Below are 19,000 nucleotides of genomic sequence, written 5' to 3' on the forward strand. Positions count from 1 at the left end.
TTAAAACTAATTCCAAATAAGCAAACCCAGCAAAGATAAAGCACCTAAGCAACCTACCAGGTTGTTTTACCCATGCAATTTCATGTTTGACCTGTAGGTGGCACGCACCAGCCTCTTGCCTGGCCTCCTGAAGACTATTGCTGCTAATAGAAAGATGCCTTTGCCTCTGAAACTTTTTGAAATCTCTGACGTTGTCTTAAAAGATTCCACCAAAGGTAAGAGAACCCCACTGAGCACCCAAGAGTTTTTCATACCTTCTGTGCAAGGATTCATGATTTTCTGAAAGAACTCTGGCCTGCTCTGTTTTAAGTTGCTCTTTTTTAAGAGGTGCTACTTCTATAACTCTATTAAAACAGGTCCTACAGTTTTAGTGGTTTTAATTTTTATAATGTCCAACCCTTTAGCTGTTTTGGCCTATGTCCTTCAGGGAATCTGTACTGTACCCAACTTCATGGGCAAGTGCCTCTCAAGAAATGCTTATTTACTTGATAAATGGTAATAGTGGGTAAATCTCTGTTTATCAAAAATATTGCTACAGAATTCATTCTCACTTAGCTCATGCTCACAGCACCAGCGTGGAACTCCCTTGCTTCAAAGGCCAGATTTTTAATGGTATTTGGGCAACATGCAGATAGGTGCCTAACACGCACTGAAATCAATGGTTCCTGTGCACTTTTGAAAAGCTCGCTAGGTACCTAAACCAAGTGATTCCAAAGTCTTGGCTTGTCCCCCATAGAGAACTAAGTAGGTCAGAGATCAATAAGAAAAGCTCAACTCATAGCCGCCTTGGCCCAGGGCAGGATCCAGGGCATAGTAAGTTTGCCAGTGAGGATTTGTCACTCATCACGCGACAGCTCAGACCATGCTACAGAAGTTGGGTCTGATGATTGCAATGGTATTTTTAAATCTCTATTGCACATCTCCACCTGGGACAGCCTTTGTTGATGCTGAGATCCCAGTGTGGGGGCGGGGAGCCGTCTTGTGCTGAATTACCATATCTGAGGCCCAGGAGGACCTGTACTGGGAGTGTGAGACATAGGAGAGAATCCTACAGGATAATACCATCAAATCTGCAGAATTTATAAATAACTTTTTTTCCTTTTAGGGGTTTAGTAAAAAGTGATCATCTGATCTGACAGATTTGTCTGTTTAAGTACTCTTTATTTTGTGATACCATCCCTCACTCGATAGCTAATGTCTCCTTTACCATTGTAATAGATATGTAACCTATGTTAGATCAATACTGGGGCTGTGCACACCCTCCCCTTGTGTAAGTGGATGTCTTGCAAGTGTATTGCTGTTTCTTGGTGAAGACTGGGGCAAGTCCACGTGCAAAAAAAAAAACAAAGAAAGAAATTCTTGGTGTTATAAAATTCCCACACATCTATCAAATCATCTACTTGAGAGTATGTTCCCATTTTATGCAGAGTGCTGAGATAAACATGTCTCCTTTAGTATCATGCTGCAGTCTTAGTTGGGTTATATTTTAAATAGCCAAAGCAGTCAGTTCACGTTTCAAGGATTTTAATGGTATTCTGCCTGGTTGTAGGTGTCTGACTCCAGGATCGGGGCCTAAAACAGCATAATTTTTATTTGGAAATATATAAAAGTGCTGCAAGCTGTAAGGAAAAAAAACTAAACTGTAAAAAAAAAAAAAAAAAAATCAAACTCAAGTTACTGAATTAGTTTTTCTTCACACGGTGGCTTGGTGGAGAAGGGTGTATATAGATCTGTTTCTCTGCTGGCAAGACCTTGTGTGCTGCGTTGCAACCCTGAAGCAAATTTCTGCCACTTCATAATGAAAAATCCTGACACTACCTTAAATACAGTAACAGAAATGAGTGCTGCTGTGTTATCTGATTTCAGCTTTTCATGCTGTGTTTAACCTATTTGGTGTCTATGAAACAAAGGTTTACATAAGACGTAAACAAAATAGCAAGTAAATTGCTTTGTTGATTAACTTAATTTGTGGATTATTTTTTAAAAATTGCCAGGAAAAATAAGCAATTTTAGCAAAGCATGCAGACTCTTTATTAAATGCAGACAGTTTGGTGATCCAGGCTCATTACTTGTTGGGCAAGGAGGCTGCCAGCATGCACAAAACATGGTACAGATGGCAGAATAGCTTTAGCATTCTTCATAACTGGTGTAGGGGTTATTTATGTTGGAGGGAAGAGAGCATTCCTTCTGGCTGCATGAAATATACTAGTTAAATAAATTACTGTTATTTCATGGGTTCTCACTGTAGGATTTTTTTAAGCTTCCACTTATACAAATGGCCACTTAACTGTGTTATAAAAGCCTACTCTTAAAGTGTACTTTAAGTTTAGCAGTAATCATTGCTGTGGATTAAACATAAGTTCTTTGAGATAAGGGCTTTGTATTCCGATGTATTTGCACAGTGCCTGGTACAGTTTGAGAATTACCAGAATACAAATAATAAAATTGTTTTGTGGTATATATTTTCGGTAAATCTGCTTAATGTCTTTCCCAAATTAATTTTTGGGCCTTAAATCTAAATGTGCTGTAATTCATAGTTTCAAAAGAAAAAAGGAATGAGAAATCAACAACAGTTCTGTAGACATTAAACAATATGGGGTTGTCCTGTTTTCACATATGGAATGAGACTCCCTGCAGTACACTTATGTTATCATTCTGACTAACTTAATTTTACTATTTCATATTTTTGCCATGCAAAATTTCCAATTAATTTAAAAAGTATGGATCAGAAGAGCACTGACACTCACGGAATGTGAAGTAGTCATTTGTATGTGAATAAATATAGCTGTATAAATGCATTGTTCTTTAATAAAAATATTTTTTGCACACACTTCATCTTTACTAAGGTGAACAAAACATGCTTCTCCTCCTCACATATGAGACATAGATTTTGATTTACTAAATTTGGAAAATGCATGCCAGATTTAATAAAAATAAGTCCAAATCTGACTAAAGTTTCCTTCTCAAAAGATGAGAGAGAGAGAAAATGCAGGGTTTGAGTATGTGTCGCACAGTTCTGTGCACCCTCTGCAGAGTTGCATAGAATATTGTCTTGAGGTTTGGTCTTATTGTTAGGTTGGTAAAGTCTTCTCTAGTGCTATTACTATGTTATTGCAGCCTATAAATCAGGTTAGACCAGGCACAGAAACTTCACATCCTCCCTAACCATGATGAAAATATACATTTTACCCCTTCAAAAAGTTCTCTGACCAATGACCTAGTAGAATTTTGCAAGAATGCAGCAGTCTGCCTCTAACATGGTTGAGATTAAATTGTGGATGCACTTGAAGTTGTTTGTGTGCATTTTCTTGCAGGCCTTACTGTAATTATATACAAAATGAGGATTTCTGTGAAATTGATTGATTGTGAGACTAGTGTTTAACTGAGCAGGTGTACTCTTTCAAAATCCCATCTTTTCTAAACCCTTTAAAGTTACTAGGGGGCAGCATGCACCACGGTTCTATCTTTCATTACATCGTTTTGGCTCGCAAAGTCATAGCCAGCTGCCCATCCTTTAAGTTATTTTAGAGCAGCATCTCCAGGCAGTGCTTTGAAGTCGGTGAAATACATATATAATTTAGGCTGACATATTTGGCAGGCCCACAGAATTGTTTCATGGCATGACACAAGTGCTCTCTTAAATGATTTACAAAGAACTGAGGCATTTCCAACAAACCCCAGCTTTGGCATAAAGTTCCAAATACTGTTTTCCCCGTAGTGTGCAGTGAATGAACTTCCTGTGATATAATGTATTGACTCTCTGAAAGACTGAGCGTTACAGCACTTACAAGGCTTGGAAGGATTGAGTGAACACAAAATGTACTCATTAGTTAAGGTTTGTACAGTGATTTTGAAAATGTGAAGTATAAGAATTTGAAGTATTTTTTTTGTCATGACCATCTTTTTGTTCGGGATAAAGATATGACGAAGTCATAAATTACCTGAGTAATTGTGAAGTAAAATTCAACCTAACTTTTGTTGCTGTGGTTTCTAATAGTGCCTACAATATGCTAAGCACTGTACAAAAAGATATCTCCAAAAAGCTTGCATTCTCAAAGGACATAACAGCCCATGGGAATAGGAAATAGTAAACAAGGTTTTCTTCTTATCAGTTGTTTATATATGTAAACTTTTGCATATTTGCAAAATTCTACTAGGTCATTGGTCAGAGAACTTTTTGAGGGGGTAAAATGTATATTTTCATCATGGTTAGGGAGGATGTGAAGTTTCTGTGCCTGGTCTAACCTGATTTATAGGCTGCAATAACATAGTAATATATATATTGCATATGTATGTACAAATTATCCTATAACCGTGATGTTATGGTTACTTATAGGCATCAGGGAGAGGTGGGATACAAATGAAGAAAGTATTAGGTTTGAATTGCAAACCTTGGATACCCCGAGAAGAGATATCAGATGTACCAGGCATCAGATCTGTTTTGTCTAGGTTTGCCATTCCCGCATTGGGAATTAACCCTAGTGAAACTACAGTTACTTTTTACAAGCTGAAAGCTACAATTCTAGTATTTAGAAGCTTCTTGGATAACAGAGAACCCTTCACTGAAGGCAGTGTCTGCAGAGGCCTGCATGTCTAGCTTCTAGCAGTGGTCACTGGGCTGCAGGTTGAGAGCCACTGTTAGAGTCTAGCAAACATGGTACTAGATTATCTGCCTGCTGCTTTGTAAATATCTTCTGAAGACATGAATGACTTTTGGTCCACAAGGATGAGCTTTGATCTTGCCTGTGAGCTTTTACTCTTGTACTTTGTATTCCTTTTTAATGCAATACATTAGCCACCTAGTAACTGATGGTTTTAAATGCCTTTTTTGTTGTTCACTGGGAGATGATACAGTAGGTATAGGTTAGTTATATGCCTGAGTTCTTGCCTTGTTGATATTAACCACTCTGAGTATGTCCAACATGTGGCAGAGTTTCTCTTTTGTTGTGTTTAAGCTTGGTATAGAATAAGGAGAGAAGTGTCTCGTGAGATCTGTGGAGTACAGCTCAGATATTCTGCATGCAGATGTGATAGCTACCAGATTTACTACTTTGTATTAGAAGAGTGACACTGAAGAAATGGGTTCAGATAGTGGTTTGATAACTTGTACCAGGATCAAACCAAAATCCAAGTGACCTACTTTGAATTTTCTGAGGATTTATCAGTAATGATGTCCTCATGAATCACCTAACATGTGAGCGAGATGAAATCCACCTTTGTTCTACTCCTGTTATTGAGGAGACCGCTGACAAATATTTCCTGAAAAAAGCTTAGTCAGACCCAAACTGTTGGTATTCCAAGATTTGAATAATTTTTTATCCTTCTTCACCCTACTTGTTCTGTACTAGTTAGTACTTGATTTCAGTAGAGATCTTGGAGCATTCTGAGCTTGGAAACTTTTCCTGAACCCATCAGGACTCCTGGAGAATAGCTGGCAGGTTTTATTTTTTTTTTTAATTGCTCAATCTCCAGCTGTTAGGGGATTTTTCAAGCTTCCCTCCATCTAAGTGCTTAAGGGAGCCTTGACACAGATGCTCTTTCCACTCCAACAGATGAAATAGGAGTGTAGGGGACAGCTCCTTCATGCCAGACAGCCAGAGCCTCTGGGGCTGGTAAGATGGTGTTAAAATTACTTTCCAACTGAATTGTCTCCATCAAGGTAAGGATAGAAAGGGATGGAAAAGGCTGACTGGCTTCAACTGGGTTCTAGTGTTGAGGCTGCTGCTTCTTGATCCCAGCATCTGGTGAAGAGACATGAACTTCTGGTATTCTGTCTAGGCTTGGCAAGCTGGTCAGTTGACCACATATTATTTGTCCATGGTCAAGTGTTGTCACACATTCCATCAAGAATGCCCTGATATAGGCAGTGGCCTACCTTTTTGATTGTGGTATGGTAGTGTGTGTTAGCAAGCCTACACAAATGTCTTAAATCACTAACTTTGCTATACATTTATGTCACCTGTTGGGAAAAAGGCAAACTGACAGAAAGTTGAACATCTTGATTGTCCTGGAAGATTCCAGACAAACACTGTATATGTCTTTATTTGTATACCAAGCCATCAATGCAAAGATATAGATGAAGCAGTTGAAGCTGATAAAGAAAAAGAAGATAATGAAAAGCAGGATGCTTGAAGAGTTGGCCTGCTGCCTACCTAGCATAACTGCATTTAAAAATAACTTTTTTCTTTTATAGTTGCTATGGGTTTCTTTTATTTGTTTAATTTTTCTTTTTTTGTAACTCTTCAGCCTTGAATAACATTGACATTTAAATGCTAATCTAACATTACTAAAAAAAAGATAATTATTCTTTCGTTTTGTAGAACTTTGTTTCATTTTACATTTTTCTGAGTTAAAATAACTCAGTTAAGTAACTTGGTTTTTGTAATTAGACATGAGTATCTACCTTACCCCTCAGGAGACCATAAAGTCTTAGTCTTTTTTGTTACTGTTGTTACTGTTCTAATAAATTAGTGTGTTTAAAATATTTGGACATTTTGGACATTATTTGACCAAATTTGCTGAATTGACCAATTATTTTTGGAGCAGTCGAAGGCCAAACCCAAATTCTGTCTGACAGGGATTCCAAATTGGCGTTCCAAATCTCTTTAAGAATGCACCTGGCATTTGAATGGCAGCCATCGTAGCGAGTGGAGCGGGTCGACCCAGTATACAGAAGTATGCACTAATCAAATTTAGAATGATAAATATGTGAATCACTGCTGCTAGGTCTTCACTGGAGAAAAATGGACAGAGTGGTCTGGTCAGTGGATGGGGCTTATGAGAGAGAGAATACAGTTCTGCCTACTGCTGCTATTTTAGGCATCCAGGTGCAAAAATATTTTAGCTATGGTAATCCGACCTGCTCTTCTTCTTTCAGGCTTTGTTTCATATTGAGAACTCTGTTGTCCATGTTTGTTTGAAAACGGGCTCGGACCCTGATGTTCCCTGATTCCTTTGAAGTCTCTAGCATCTCATGATCTTTCCCATTGGCTACACACAGATGTTGAATGAAAGGCACAAGGGGAAAAGCATGAAATATATTTTGCAGTAAAATGAGTCATCTTCATAAATAACTGTAACTTTAATTTTGGAGGCTTATAAAAACATGTCTCATAACATATTTTCTCCAAAAGGAGGAGAATTAAGGCAACCCTCCTCTCCCACTTTAGGGGAGAAGAGATGGACTCGGAGGGGAACAAAACCTAATCAGTTGGCTACATGTTGGAGGACTCTCTACAATCTGAAAAAATCCATACATCTTGTGTGGTGCTGTACAAATAATCAGGCTCTAGCTGGTATTTTGTTGTGAGCAAATTCTATCCTAGAAGAAAGGGACTGCCAATGAGGGCAAGTCTACACTGCAGCGCAGCTGAACCTCTGTAGTGCATCTGGTGAAGATGCGCTATTCCAACAGGAGAGAGCTCTCTCGTCAGCATAATTATTCCACCTCCGCGAGAGGCTGAAGCTTTATTGGTGGGAGAGAATCTCCTGTCGACATAGAGCTGATGTGGACATACTTAAGTTGCTGTAACTTGTGTCGCTCAGGGGGGTGTCTTTTTCACACTTAAGCAGTAGTGTAGACCAGCCCTTCCTGACTTCTGCAAGGGCCAGCTTTGGCACAGCCGGCCAGCTTTGGCACAGCCAACCAGCAAGCCCCACCCTTGGCACAGCCAGGCAAGGGGTTTCTGCTGAGTGCACCATAAGGGGAGAAGTGACTTCTGAGAACTGGGCTATAGATAGGTTTGGGAGGATTAGATTTTCATTAATAAATGCTGGTAAATATTGATTTCACCACACACAGAGAAATTAACGAAAAAATATTTCCATCAATGATGATTGAAATTTCAGACAGACAAAGTAAAGAAGATGCAGTGTGAGAAGTTATTCATTTGATTTAAGGATGTTTACTCTGAATATCTTGAAATTTGAGATTGACAGTTTGTATTTTAATGGTTATAAAGCTTTAACTTTTTGAATCTCCACATCTACTGTCATTAAATGATTCTGTCCCCTATATTGTCCATCCCCCCCATAATTTCCCATAACTGGACATTTTAATTGATAAAGATAAAAAAGCTTAAAACCCATTTTACATAACTGAAAATTGCAATCAATAAAAAAATAGGGAAAATGCTTAAAAATAAACATTGATATCTGTTGAAAATATATTTTTTTTTAAAAAGTCTGCCAAGCCTAGATATAGACAGCTTAGCAGGATGGTGGTGTACTAACCAGTATCTTGAATTTCACCATAAGTGAACTGACAGATGATAAGAACACATGTATTATCCTTTTCCTCTCAAAAAATTAAAAAGCAGGATTCTGCATTAGTTGAATCTTCTGAGTAACCTTTGACAGACTCAAGCGGAGTGCACTGCCATGGTCTAGTCTGGAGAGGCACAGGAATATAATGATACTGTAATACACTTGTGTCTAAAATGTATCCATGTGACAAGAAAATGACACAGTATTCTGGTGGAATGAACAGTCTAATCAAAATTAATTTAAATTAAGCGGGGGGGGGAGGGGAAGGCTGCTGTAGTTTTAGTGCTTTGTGTGAACACATGATATATGGTAATTTTGGAAATTACGAAGCTTTTTAAAATATACATTTGAGGTGTTTGATTTGACAGTCTGAGACTGATATCCATAAAACGGGTGCACTGTAGCGTCTCTGCTCCACCACCAGTATTTCAATCCTGTCCTGAAAGCTGATGTGAAAATGCAGTGCACTCTCATTGGATCTTTCTTGCTTCTAGGACTACCAAGGAAGGTTTTAACTGTGTGGATGGCTTCTGTGATGTGGAAACCTGTCTTCTTGGAATTAGACTTAGACCAAGATCTCTCTTCACACACAGCCCCAAACATCCATGAGAGTATAACTATATTTGGCTACTTACAGAAGTGAGCTTGTTTTGTACTGGTAAAAGGCTGTGTCTCCCTGTTCATAAATCTACTTTCGCCACCAACCTTAAATTGTAAATGTCAAAAATAATAGATTCTAAGTATCAGGATCTTGTTGATTCTTGTTGAATATACATATTTTGGTTAATCTGCTTTTTAAATCCTTTAACCTTTTAATAACATGTTGGAAATATACTGAGTTCTGTTGTTTACTTGGCAAGATATTTCTCCTTACCACATTTCTTCTCCATTTCCATCCTAATAAAGTACAGTATTTAAAATCTGTGCAGCATGATTTTTCCAAATGATGGGAGACCTATGAGTTAAAGCATGGCCAGTGCCTATAATCAACTCCGCAGAGTGTGGGATGGATGTCTGTGGGAGAGGCCATTCCGCATTCTCAATTTCTCCCTGAGGTACAGATGTTTCCATGCACAACTGTAAAAACTGATGCAAAAGGGAAGGATAAACACGTGACAAAACCCAGAAGTACAACTGTTTGTTTCTTCTGCAGATGTAGGTGCAAGGAACCAGAGGAATCTCTGTGCCATTTACTACAACAAGAACCCCGGGTTTGAGGTCATCCATGGGTTGCTGGATAGAGTCATGCAGCTGCTGGCTGTGCCACCAAGCAAAGAGAGTGGATATCTAATCAAGGCAGCTGAAGGTAGGAGAGCAGCAGCATGGAGAGGGACATATAAAGGAGTCCTACGATCCCATTACTATGTGGATTTAATTTTATATTGTCATTAACTGTTGGCACTACAGTACAAGAGTTGTTTTGAATATGTGTTAGCATGCTGAAAAATACTATGGGGCAAATGGGACTCTGTATTCTCATTGCCTCTTACACATTAGGAAATGGAATTGGACTTTTTTTTTTTGGTCTCCGTATTTTTAGCTAGCTTCTGTGGTGGTGATCTTTACATAAGAGAGAATCCTAGTACAGTGGATATTTCTTACATGAGTAAGCTGCATGTGTATAGGAATGTGCTCTTCACAATGAGTGAATCCAGCAATTTAAGGGTTAGCTGTCAGTTTATTGAATGAGTTTTAATTAACACCAGGTATCTGCTGCTTTCCTATTGCTAGAAATGCCTGGAAACAGACAAAAGATGACTCGTTACTCCTAATATTCTAGCTTGAAACGTTACCTAATTATTGTGGAACTAGAGCTGCTGCACAAGTGTGCTGTCTTCTAGACAAATGAACCTGCTGCTGTATTAGTTATATTTATACAATAGGCCTCATGCTTCTTTATGCCAGGTTAGTTACATGTAGGGGACTGGACATGAAATCCTTACTTACTCTTTATTCTTCGTGTGTGTGTGTGTGCACACGCAAGAGAGAGGAGTGTGTGCTGGCCCACCAGCAGAAGTGGCTGGGCTATAACCCCTGTAAAGAAAAATTGCTGGAGACCCTCTCTAGGCGAGGCATATGAGGGCTGCCCATCTACAGCCCCCTAGCTTCTGCTCCAGCACCTGACCTCCCACTTCTGTGCTGCCCCTTGGCCATGCATTTCCTGCAAGAACTGTACTGGCCAAGGCTCCTGAGGATTCTTTAGTTGCCCTCAGGTAGGTGCACAGTTGCAAGTCTCCATCTGTTATGAAACAGAACCCTCTAAACTCAGATATTACTCCTAGATCAATGTTCCTGAGTTGCTTGGCTCTGGTGCATGCATTGGAAGGGGTTTTCAAAGCTTCCAGAAATTTTGAGAAAGTTTCCAGTTCAGGAAGAAATTATGAATTGTATGGAGAATTCAGTGTCAATTTCTAACTGCTATAACCATCTCTCCCCCTCCCTCCTCTTCTACCTCGCCTCCCATGTGTTAAGGAGGCGCTGTACGCTCAGTAGCTGTCTACTCATTCTGATTCCACCCAGCTACCAGAATCCTCCAGCCTTACAACCCCTTTTGCTTTTTCTTTATCTTTCTGTCTCTGTCTTTTAATACTGTTAAGGAGCAGTTTAATTCCTATACAGAGAATCCTTGGTTGACAAAATTAGAGAATGTACCCCAGAAAGCCTCCAAAACCTTTCATAAATATATCTTTAAGGTACTTTCTCCTTGATCGGTACTATCAAACTTGCAAAACTCAGATGTGGGAAAGGGGGTTTAATTAAATAAGTGAGCAAAGATTCATCCTGTACATCTGCATCAAAGCAATTCATAAACCATCTTGAACTTGCAGCAAGGCTGTCTCAATGCTGAAAATTTGAGATAATTTTTGTGCTACATTTTCTCGATTTTTGAATGAAAGAGGTCAAATCCCAAGGGTAGCAGTGTATATCTCAGGGAAAGTGGGGATTGCAGCATTCCCAGGACAATGTTGCTTTTGGGATTGGTATCCCATATTCAGCCCTTGTTCCAACATGCTGGAAACATGTTTGTTATCTAAATTACTTTCTGGGCTAGGAAAAGGCCTAGAATAGACTGAGATCTCTGCCTGCTGTATATTCTTTCCCACAAGAATTGGAATCTACTTGTTCCTCTATTTCTTGCCTAGGAAATTTACAGTGGAACTTTAGATCAGAAAATTGTTACTTGAGGATGATGGTGATTTATCTCCACTCCCACCTCTCTTTTCTGGTTTGTTGCATGAGTGTGTTTGTGGGAGGTTTAAAGGGGCCCAGGGACCAAAAAAATCATGGTAGTTCTTGAGATTGCTCCTGAAGCAAGGGCTAGCTGTCTTCCAAAAGAAAAGAAGCAGGAATCTGTACAAAAGAACAAGAACAGGCAAGTCATCCATTCTGTTTCTTAAAATAATGACAAAATCAATATGACAGAAAAAAACAAGACTCTGGGGATAGCAGCTGCTATTTTGTCTACTCACCATTCGTTAGTATACAAGTATGTGAGAGAGAAATTATGACCTCTGTCCTGCTTGAGGAGAAGTCTTAGCTCTGCATTTACTGTAACTAATGACCCTGACACAACATTTTTGACAGTACATAAGAAAGCATGTTTGAGTCTAAAGCAACTTTGTTAGATATACAGTAGAACCTCAGAGTTACAAACACCTTGGGAATGGAGGTTGTTCATAACTCTGAAATGTTGATAACTTGAACAAAACATTATTGCTGTTCCTTCAAAAGTTTACAACGGAAAATTGACTTAGTAATGTTTCAAAGCTGTATTATGCAGAAGAAAAATGCTGCTTTCTCTTTATTTTTATATTTAACACAAAATTGTACTGTATTTGCTTTTTTTATTTGTCTCTGCTGCTGCCTGGTTGTATACTTCCGGTTCCAAATGAGATGTGTGGTTGACTGGTCAGTTTGTAACTCTGGTGTTCGTAACTTTGAGGTTCTATTGTATGTGCTGATTTTTTAGTTGTGTGTTGCTGGCTTGTCAGCTTACTGAATATAACAGCAGATGCAGTCTCCTAGCACTTATCCTTGATGAACATATACATGCTCACATTTTTAATGTAACTTTTTTCTATTTTACTAAGTAATGCCCTTTTAATTCTTGCAGATTTTCAAAAGATTTGCTAGCTGAAGTACTGAAAAATATAGTAAGAGCTGACTGTTGGCCAGTGAAATGTAATGCTGAAAGTACATTTGTTCAGGGTGACCATATGGCTGTGCCATCAATCCAGTTCTTGTTCCCAACAGGGATAGGAGCAAGACTTCTAATTCCATTTGTAGGCTTGTATTTTCAAAGGATCCTCAGGGAGCTAGGTGCCTAACTCTTATTGAGTTTCCATTGGAGCTGAGCACCTACCTAACTCCATTAGGCTGTTTTTGAATATTCTAGCTGTAAATTCTTATTGAACAGATGTGTCGAAAGTGTTTGTTTTATAGATAGAAATATTTCTAAATGTCTTGCGTTCTATACTGTACCCATCACCATAATGTCTGAGCACCTTACAAAGAACAGGAAAAAGATCACAATAAAGAATTCTTATACAATATATAATTATTTTCTTGATACTAATGCCGTTTAGTATTCCTTCTGCCTCAGCACATATTGGTTCCTTTAATAATTCCAACACCCCCATAATAATCTTCCTATATCCGCTTACTCTGGAGATACCTAATGAATGGATTAAGACTTGCTATGTACAACAGGCTGCAAACAGCTTTTGGGAGTGGATGAGTAGAATCCTGTTCTGTATGTTTGAAAACACTTCCTTCCTTCCTGTTACAAGAGAGATCCAGAAACTCTGTCGGAATGACTTGTAGATTCCATGCATTTCTACTGACATTGGAATTTAACCTTGGTAACAGTGCAGATGGCTGATACTCTGGTGCTGGAGTGAACGCAGTGTCACTGCACCAACTTACTTGGAAAGTCCTTGACTGCGGAGAAAGTTGGAAGTCAAAGTTTTTGGGTTTTTTTTACTTGCCTTTCACCCTGCCAATTAAGCATATATGAGAGATAGAATGTCAAGCCAATGATGAAGTAAGGTCAATTGTGTGAAAAAAAGATATCTTATAACATCTTAAAAGACTGCAGAGTACTGAAGGATTCAAAAAAGAGTTAGTGCTCCTTGCCGTAGAGGTTTTAGATTAGGATATTATATCATGTGTAATCTTAATTTTTATGGAGGAAACAGTTTTAGGAGCTACACCACATGAAAATTTGTACACTTTAAAAATGGGTTTACCATATAAAACCATTTCTGAGCTGGAAGGAGTCAAACATTTTTTGTTTTTGTAGTCTTCAGCCAAATCTTGAAACTAATTTGTGGTATAATATAAAGATTTGTGTTTTAGTCCTCTGATAGTTCTGTATTCCTTGTTTAAATGATGGCAGTGGTTTGACTTAATTTGGAACATAAAGTACTGATTTCATTTCAGAAAGTGTCTGAGAAGACAGTTTGTTGCATGTTTAAATATAATTCCCATAAGGCTTCAATGCTGCTTCACCTCCTTTCTGAATTCATCGAGTGAAGTGCCTGTGTGTCTGTTCGTTTCTTTTTACCATATGTGCAAACCATGGTTATTTAAGCACCTTCTGTTATACTAACACCTAAATGCCCATTGACTTGACCTTAGGGTCATAGCCTTTTTGCCCCTCTAGCAACACCTGTGGAAAAATTACAGATGCTGGAAAATATGGGTGAAATTGTGATGTTCCTCTGGCCTTCACACCACTCTTTAGTGTAATCTGAGCTGTACAATAAATGGAAAAGAAAAGACGTTGTGAGAGGCCTGGCAGAATAGGCTGTTTTTAAGTGACTAAGTTGAAGGATTTCAATATATATCTGATAGTTAGTGATTTCAGTTTCTCAAAGGATGCTATGACCAGTTAATATTTTCTTGCTACTAGTGGTAGTATTAAAATGATACATTCCTGAAGGGGGAAAGTTGAAGTTCTACCCCACTTTGGAAAGTGTACAATACTGACATGTCTGTAGATTAATGGATCCTATAACTGTTGGCATAGAAAAAATGTTTTACTTCCTTTGTAGCAGATAACAATTCATACATCTATAACCAAACTTTAAATGTGTTAAAAAGAGCAGAGTTTTGTATTGGTCCTCTAATCTGTTCACTCTTAAGTGCTGTTTCTTTAAATAAAATTCTTTTATTGACATTTTAGCTAGTTCCATGTAATTAGTAATATAAAGATCAAAGTTTATGGACTGTACAGCCGTCAGGGAAAAAGAATCAATAAGCGGTCTAAACCCTTTTCGAGTAACCAGTCTATCAAGGAGAAGTAACAAAAAGATATGAGCTGAGAAGAGCCATCCAGTCAACCTGGATATGAAATGCCTTCATTCCTGATTCATTTCTCTTTGTTATGGGTTTCACTGTCTTGAAATGGAAACTAACGGCATTTAGATAGATGGATTGAAAGGTAGTGTAATGTGAATCCAAGCTTGTAGTCTCTGCTTAAACTTAAAATAACTCTTTCCGATAATATTGGTCATCTCTTGTTCCTGTTGGACCAGTGTACTAGAGAACTATTCTTCTTCACTCCGGTAGCTGAGTTCAGTATCATAAAAGAGGATGCTGTACTAGGAGTCCGGCCCATGCTAGTCTATAGTGGAGTCCTGAAACTTAAAAATACAGGTTTTTTATCCTTAATATCGGCATAACGTTCTGCTTTGAAATCCTCAAACACAAGGTACAATAGTATTAAAAATGCAAAGTATTTACTTGCCAGGGACGCCTATGGTACTATACTAAGTGTTATTAAAATGCAAATATTTAAGATTTGTGTGTGGGAAAATAACCCTTTTTAATGTGCCCCTCCAGCGTCTTTTATCTGATTCTCGAAGCATTTGACAAACATCAATGAATTAAACTTAACAACCTCTGTATGAAGAAGATAAGTATTGTTATTTACAACTTTCACATAGGTAAGTGGGGCACAGAGGTGAAGCGACTTGCCCAGACTCTCAGAAAAGCTCAGCAGCAAAGCTAGGAACAGAAATCAGATTGCTTGACTTTTAGTTCCACGTGCCTTCATAATGAGATTTATCAGAAAGTCTGGGAATAGTATTTATTTCAACAAAAAGGTTTTTTTAAAATCTGGTGTGTGTGTGTGCGAGCCCACAGCACACGCTGCTTTTGTACCCTCTGAAACTTGTATGATTTTTTTTTTTTTTTTTTGGTGTCGAGTATCGGGGTAGCCATGTTAGTCTGTATCCACAAAAACAACAAGGAGTCCGGTGGCACCTTAAAGACTAACAGATTTATTTGGGCATAAGCTTTCGTGGGTAAAAAATCTGGGTTTTTTACCCAAGAAAGCTCATGCCCAGATAAATCTGTTAGTCTTTAAGGTGCCACCGGACTCCTCGTTGTTGTTTTTTGTTGTGTACTTTAACAGCTTTCACAGGACCTTTTTAATATGAGTTCAGTTCATGTCAATCATTCTTGTAGGGCATGCAACAGCTTAATACTGTAGATATGCTGGGAAATGAGCCAGTTTGGATTCAACTTAAAAATTACATACTTACAAATCTTTAGTTTTGCTTCTGTCACTAATTGCCAGTTGTGTAATAACATTTAATCTTTACAAAGACTACATTACTTTCCTTCACCTGCCCCCATTTAATTAAATGAAAGGTGTGGTAAAGTGTAGAAAATTTTAATGACACAGTAAATCATAGTAATAGCTTTTCATCTAATAAGGTATGGCTGTGAAATTATAGAGGTATAAGTAGCTATCTCTCCATAACTAAGAATGTGATGAACATTTTTGTTTTGTTTTTTTACAATAAATATGCAACAGACCTGAAGACTCTCTTGAGCTTAGTTGACCTTAATTCACAGTCTGTCCACTATCTGTAGTGTGATGCCTACAAACCTCTTCAGAGAGGAAGGATGATCCAGTGGTTCAGCTACAGTCTAGGCCTTGGGAGAGCCAGGTTCCATTTCCTGCTGTGCTACAGACTCCCTGTGTCATCGTGACCAAGTCATTTAGTCTCCCTATGCCTCAGTTCCCCATCTGTAAAATGGAGTAATCGCACTTCCCTTTCTCACATGTGTTGTAGGATAAATATGTTAAAGATTGAGGGGTGTTCAGATGCTACTGTACTGCAGTGGGGGCCATATAAGAACCTAAAATATTGTACGTATGTACAATAGCTAGACAACTTGTGTGCGGTGACCAGTGCTTAATCTGCTGTTCATAATCATCTCATTGTTACCTTGTGCTCCCCTGTCTGTTGGTGGTATCTACCTGTTATGTCTCATGACTGCAAGGTCTTTGAGGCAGGGACTGTCTTTTCATTTTGTGTATGTATGTACAGTGCCTAGTAGAAAGGACCCTGGCTTCTGACAGTACATCTAGGTGGTACTACAGCGCCAGTATAAACATAATAAATCATGTTTATGCCTCTGCTAGTATAAACTATGCCCTTTCTACTTAGATGGTTCATCTTGTCTGTTAATATGTGGAAAATGTACAGCTCCAGTGTTGAGACTATCAAATAGTACAGCATAAAGGAATAAAAAGAAGCTTGTCATGGGTACTAGATGTCTATCCTCTATTAATGAGGTAGGGAACAGGTGGTCTCCACCCACAGCTTGACACTGTTCAAATAATGATGACCTTCATTATTACTAACATGAAATCACTAGTTCTCAAACCTTCTCCATCTGTGGGCCACTTTTTAAGATGGAGGTCTTGTGTACCACCACCCCTGCTAATCTCACAATCTAATTCTCTTGAGCAACTTTCCTTGTGGCACCGAGAGTGCTTGGTTACATGAAAAAGTAAGATTAGGACCGTTTTAAGAAGACAAGATAAAACTAAACTCACTTTAATTAGATGGGTGCGGCTGCTCGCTTACTGTCACATTTTTAAAAAATCTATTTATGTCCTCTTTACTTTTACACTTCAATACCAAATTTTCACTTCTTTCTTCATACCCCAGCTGCTCTAATCTTTGCAGGTTGCTGTCGTGTTAATTTGACCTGCTGTGTATATACTGTCCCTCCAGTTTGGTACTACAGATCTGATCAGGGTTGAATTTACATCCAAGGAAACACCTAAGAAAGATGTGAAGCAACAGCCCTGGGTGTGGAAAGTTGTTTTTGTGTTTTGTTTAATTGGCTTGAAAAGCCTCTGGAGGTTCGAAGAGAGACCTAGATTACTGCAAGTAATAGGGAGCTTTGCAACTTGCCTGGCAGATGTTTGAGGATTGTAATGACAATAGTTATGTCAAACTTTGTAACACTCTGTGGAAAGGGCAGTGATCCACTCATCACAGCCTCAAAGCCACTACACTATAAAATTATCTGTGGCCTGTAGTCACTTTGATTCTGTCTGTGAAATTCAAAACTTTTACGGTGTGTGAGAACCTAATAAAAATATGCACCGTCCAATGCAAATATAATGCATTTAGTAGCTTTATATTATACAGCCAGTCATATACAGCCAGTCATAGATACTCCAAAAGAATAGCTAGTGAGCTAGGAGCTAGTGAGACTGTTATCTTGTTTCTAGTCTGCCTCTGAAAGTTTTTGATTGGAGTGTTCTTGTCCTATACTCTCCAAGTAGTCTGGCTGCAGAGGTCTCATCTCAGAAAGGAAAGCTTTGTCAGGTAGGGGAGAGAGGAAGAAAGGTTTTTATCTCAGTCCAACACAGAACAATAAAGTGCTTGATGGAAATTTAAAAATACAACACTATCAGCAACTTCTTACAGTGATATATGTGAGCATGATACCATTGGTGGGATGGGTGGGTGTTGTGGGTGTGTTTGTTTGTTTTTTTTAAAGATGGGGGGGACAAAGAAGTGCAAAGGAAGAAGAAACTGTGCCAGGATAGCTCCTCTCTTAAGCTGAATTGCTGTCATTTGAATTGGCCTGTTTAGTAATATCTTCCTGTGGTCCAGCACAGGAGTGGCAGTGGGAAGCATCTGAGCAAGGACTTCTGGTGAAAAGTCAGTGGGAAAGGTGTTTGGTTTTTGCTTCATTGTCAAATCACCTTTTGAGCTGAAAAATATTTTTCTATCCCCCTTCCTTCTGTCATAAGTGTGGTGATTACCTTGTTCCTGCTCCATCTGGTTTTCTGCATGACTGGGTAGAAACATTCAAAAATATAAAATTCTCCTTTACATCTCAATACATTGCAGTAGTGATTTCACTGTCTACCAGTTCCATGTGAGAGGTCTTCCTTAAGAGGTCTTCCTTCTGACCCTGGTATTCCGAGCTCTGATCTGGCTCTCTAGATGTTTTTCTTCTCTCTGCCCTTTGTTCTTTGCTTCATTGCTCTTTCTTCATTGTGGAGACTTCTGGGTTTAATCCCTTGCTTTCCTAATGTGACTATCTTTTTCTAATTGTACATCGTAAGTAGTGTCTCTTCCTTAGTCTCAGAAGTCTAGAACCTCCAGCCTGACTCACATATTAAAACATTAGGTTGTCACTATCTTCCTCCTTCAGCCCCTTCCCTCCTCAGATGACAAACTATTTCATAGCTAGACCAGATATTGTATTTTCAACTGTTTTGTGTCGCCCCCTCCCCCCCAAGATGATTTATATAAGTAGTTAAACATCAACAATAGCATCCATATTACAAGCCTCCTTTCTTTGGGGAGGCAGCATGGTCTTGTGGCTAGGACAATGGACTGGGATCCCAAAGACTTGGGGTGCAGTTCTGTCCCCATTTAAGTCAATGATGAAACTCCCTTTGACTTCA

The 19,000-nt window shown here is 38.7% G+C and overlaps 1 protein-coding gene across 3 annotated transcripts in view; it reads left to right on the top strand.

Moving 5' to 3' along the window:
- The window catches only part of FARSB (phenylalanyl-tRNA synthetase subunit beta), a 53,045-nt gene that overhangs the window by 20,333 nt on the left and 13,712 nt on the right, over window positions 1–19,000 (top strand). For 2 of the 3 annotated variants that reach the window (XM_007058185.4, XM_043521636.1), the window contains exons 15-16: window positions 98–215; window positions 9,419–9,571. In XM_007058185.4, coding sequence (XP_007058247.4) covers window positions 98–215; window positions 9,419–9,571 — 271 coding nt within the window. Of the gene's footprint in view, window positions 1–97; window positions 216–8,759; window positions 9,321–9,418; window positions 9,572–19,000 lie in introns of those variants that run through there. The other variant, XR_005226776.2, reaches the window with a different exon arrangement.

This window comes from Chelonia mydas, chromosome 9, assembly GCF_015237465.2.
Source record: "Chelonia mydas isolate rCheMyd1 chromosome 9, rCheMyd1.pri.v2, whole genome shotgun sequence".
Lineage (NCBI taxonomy): Eukaryota > Metazoa > Chordata > Testudines > Cheloniidae > Chelonia > Chelonia mydas.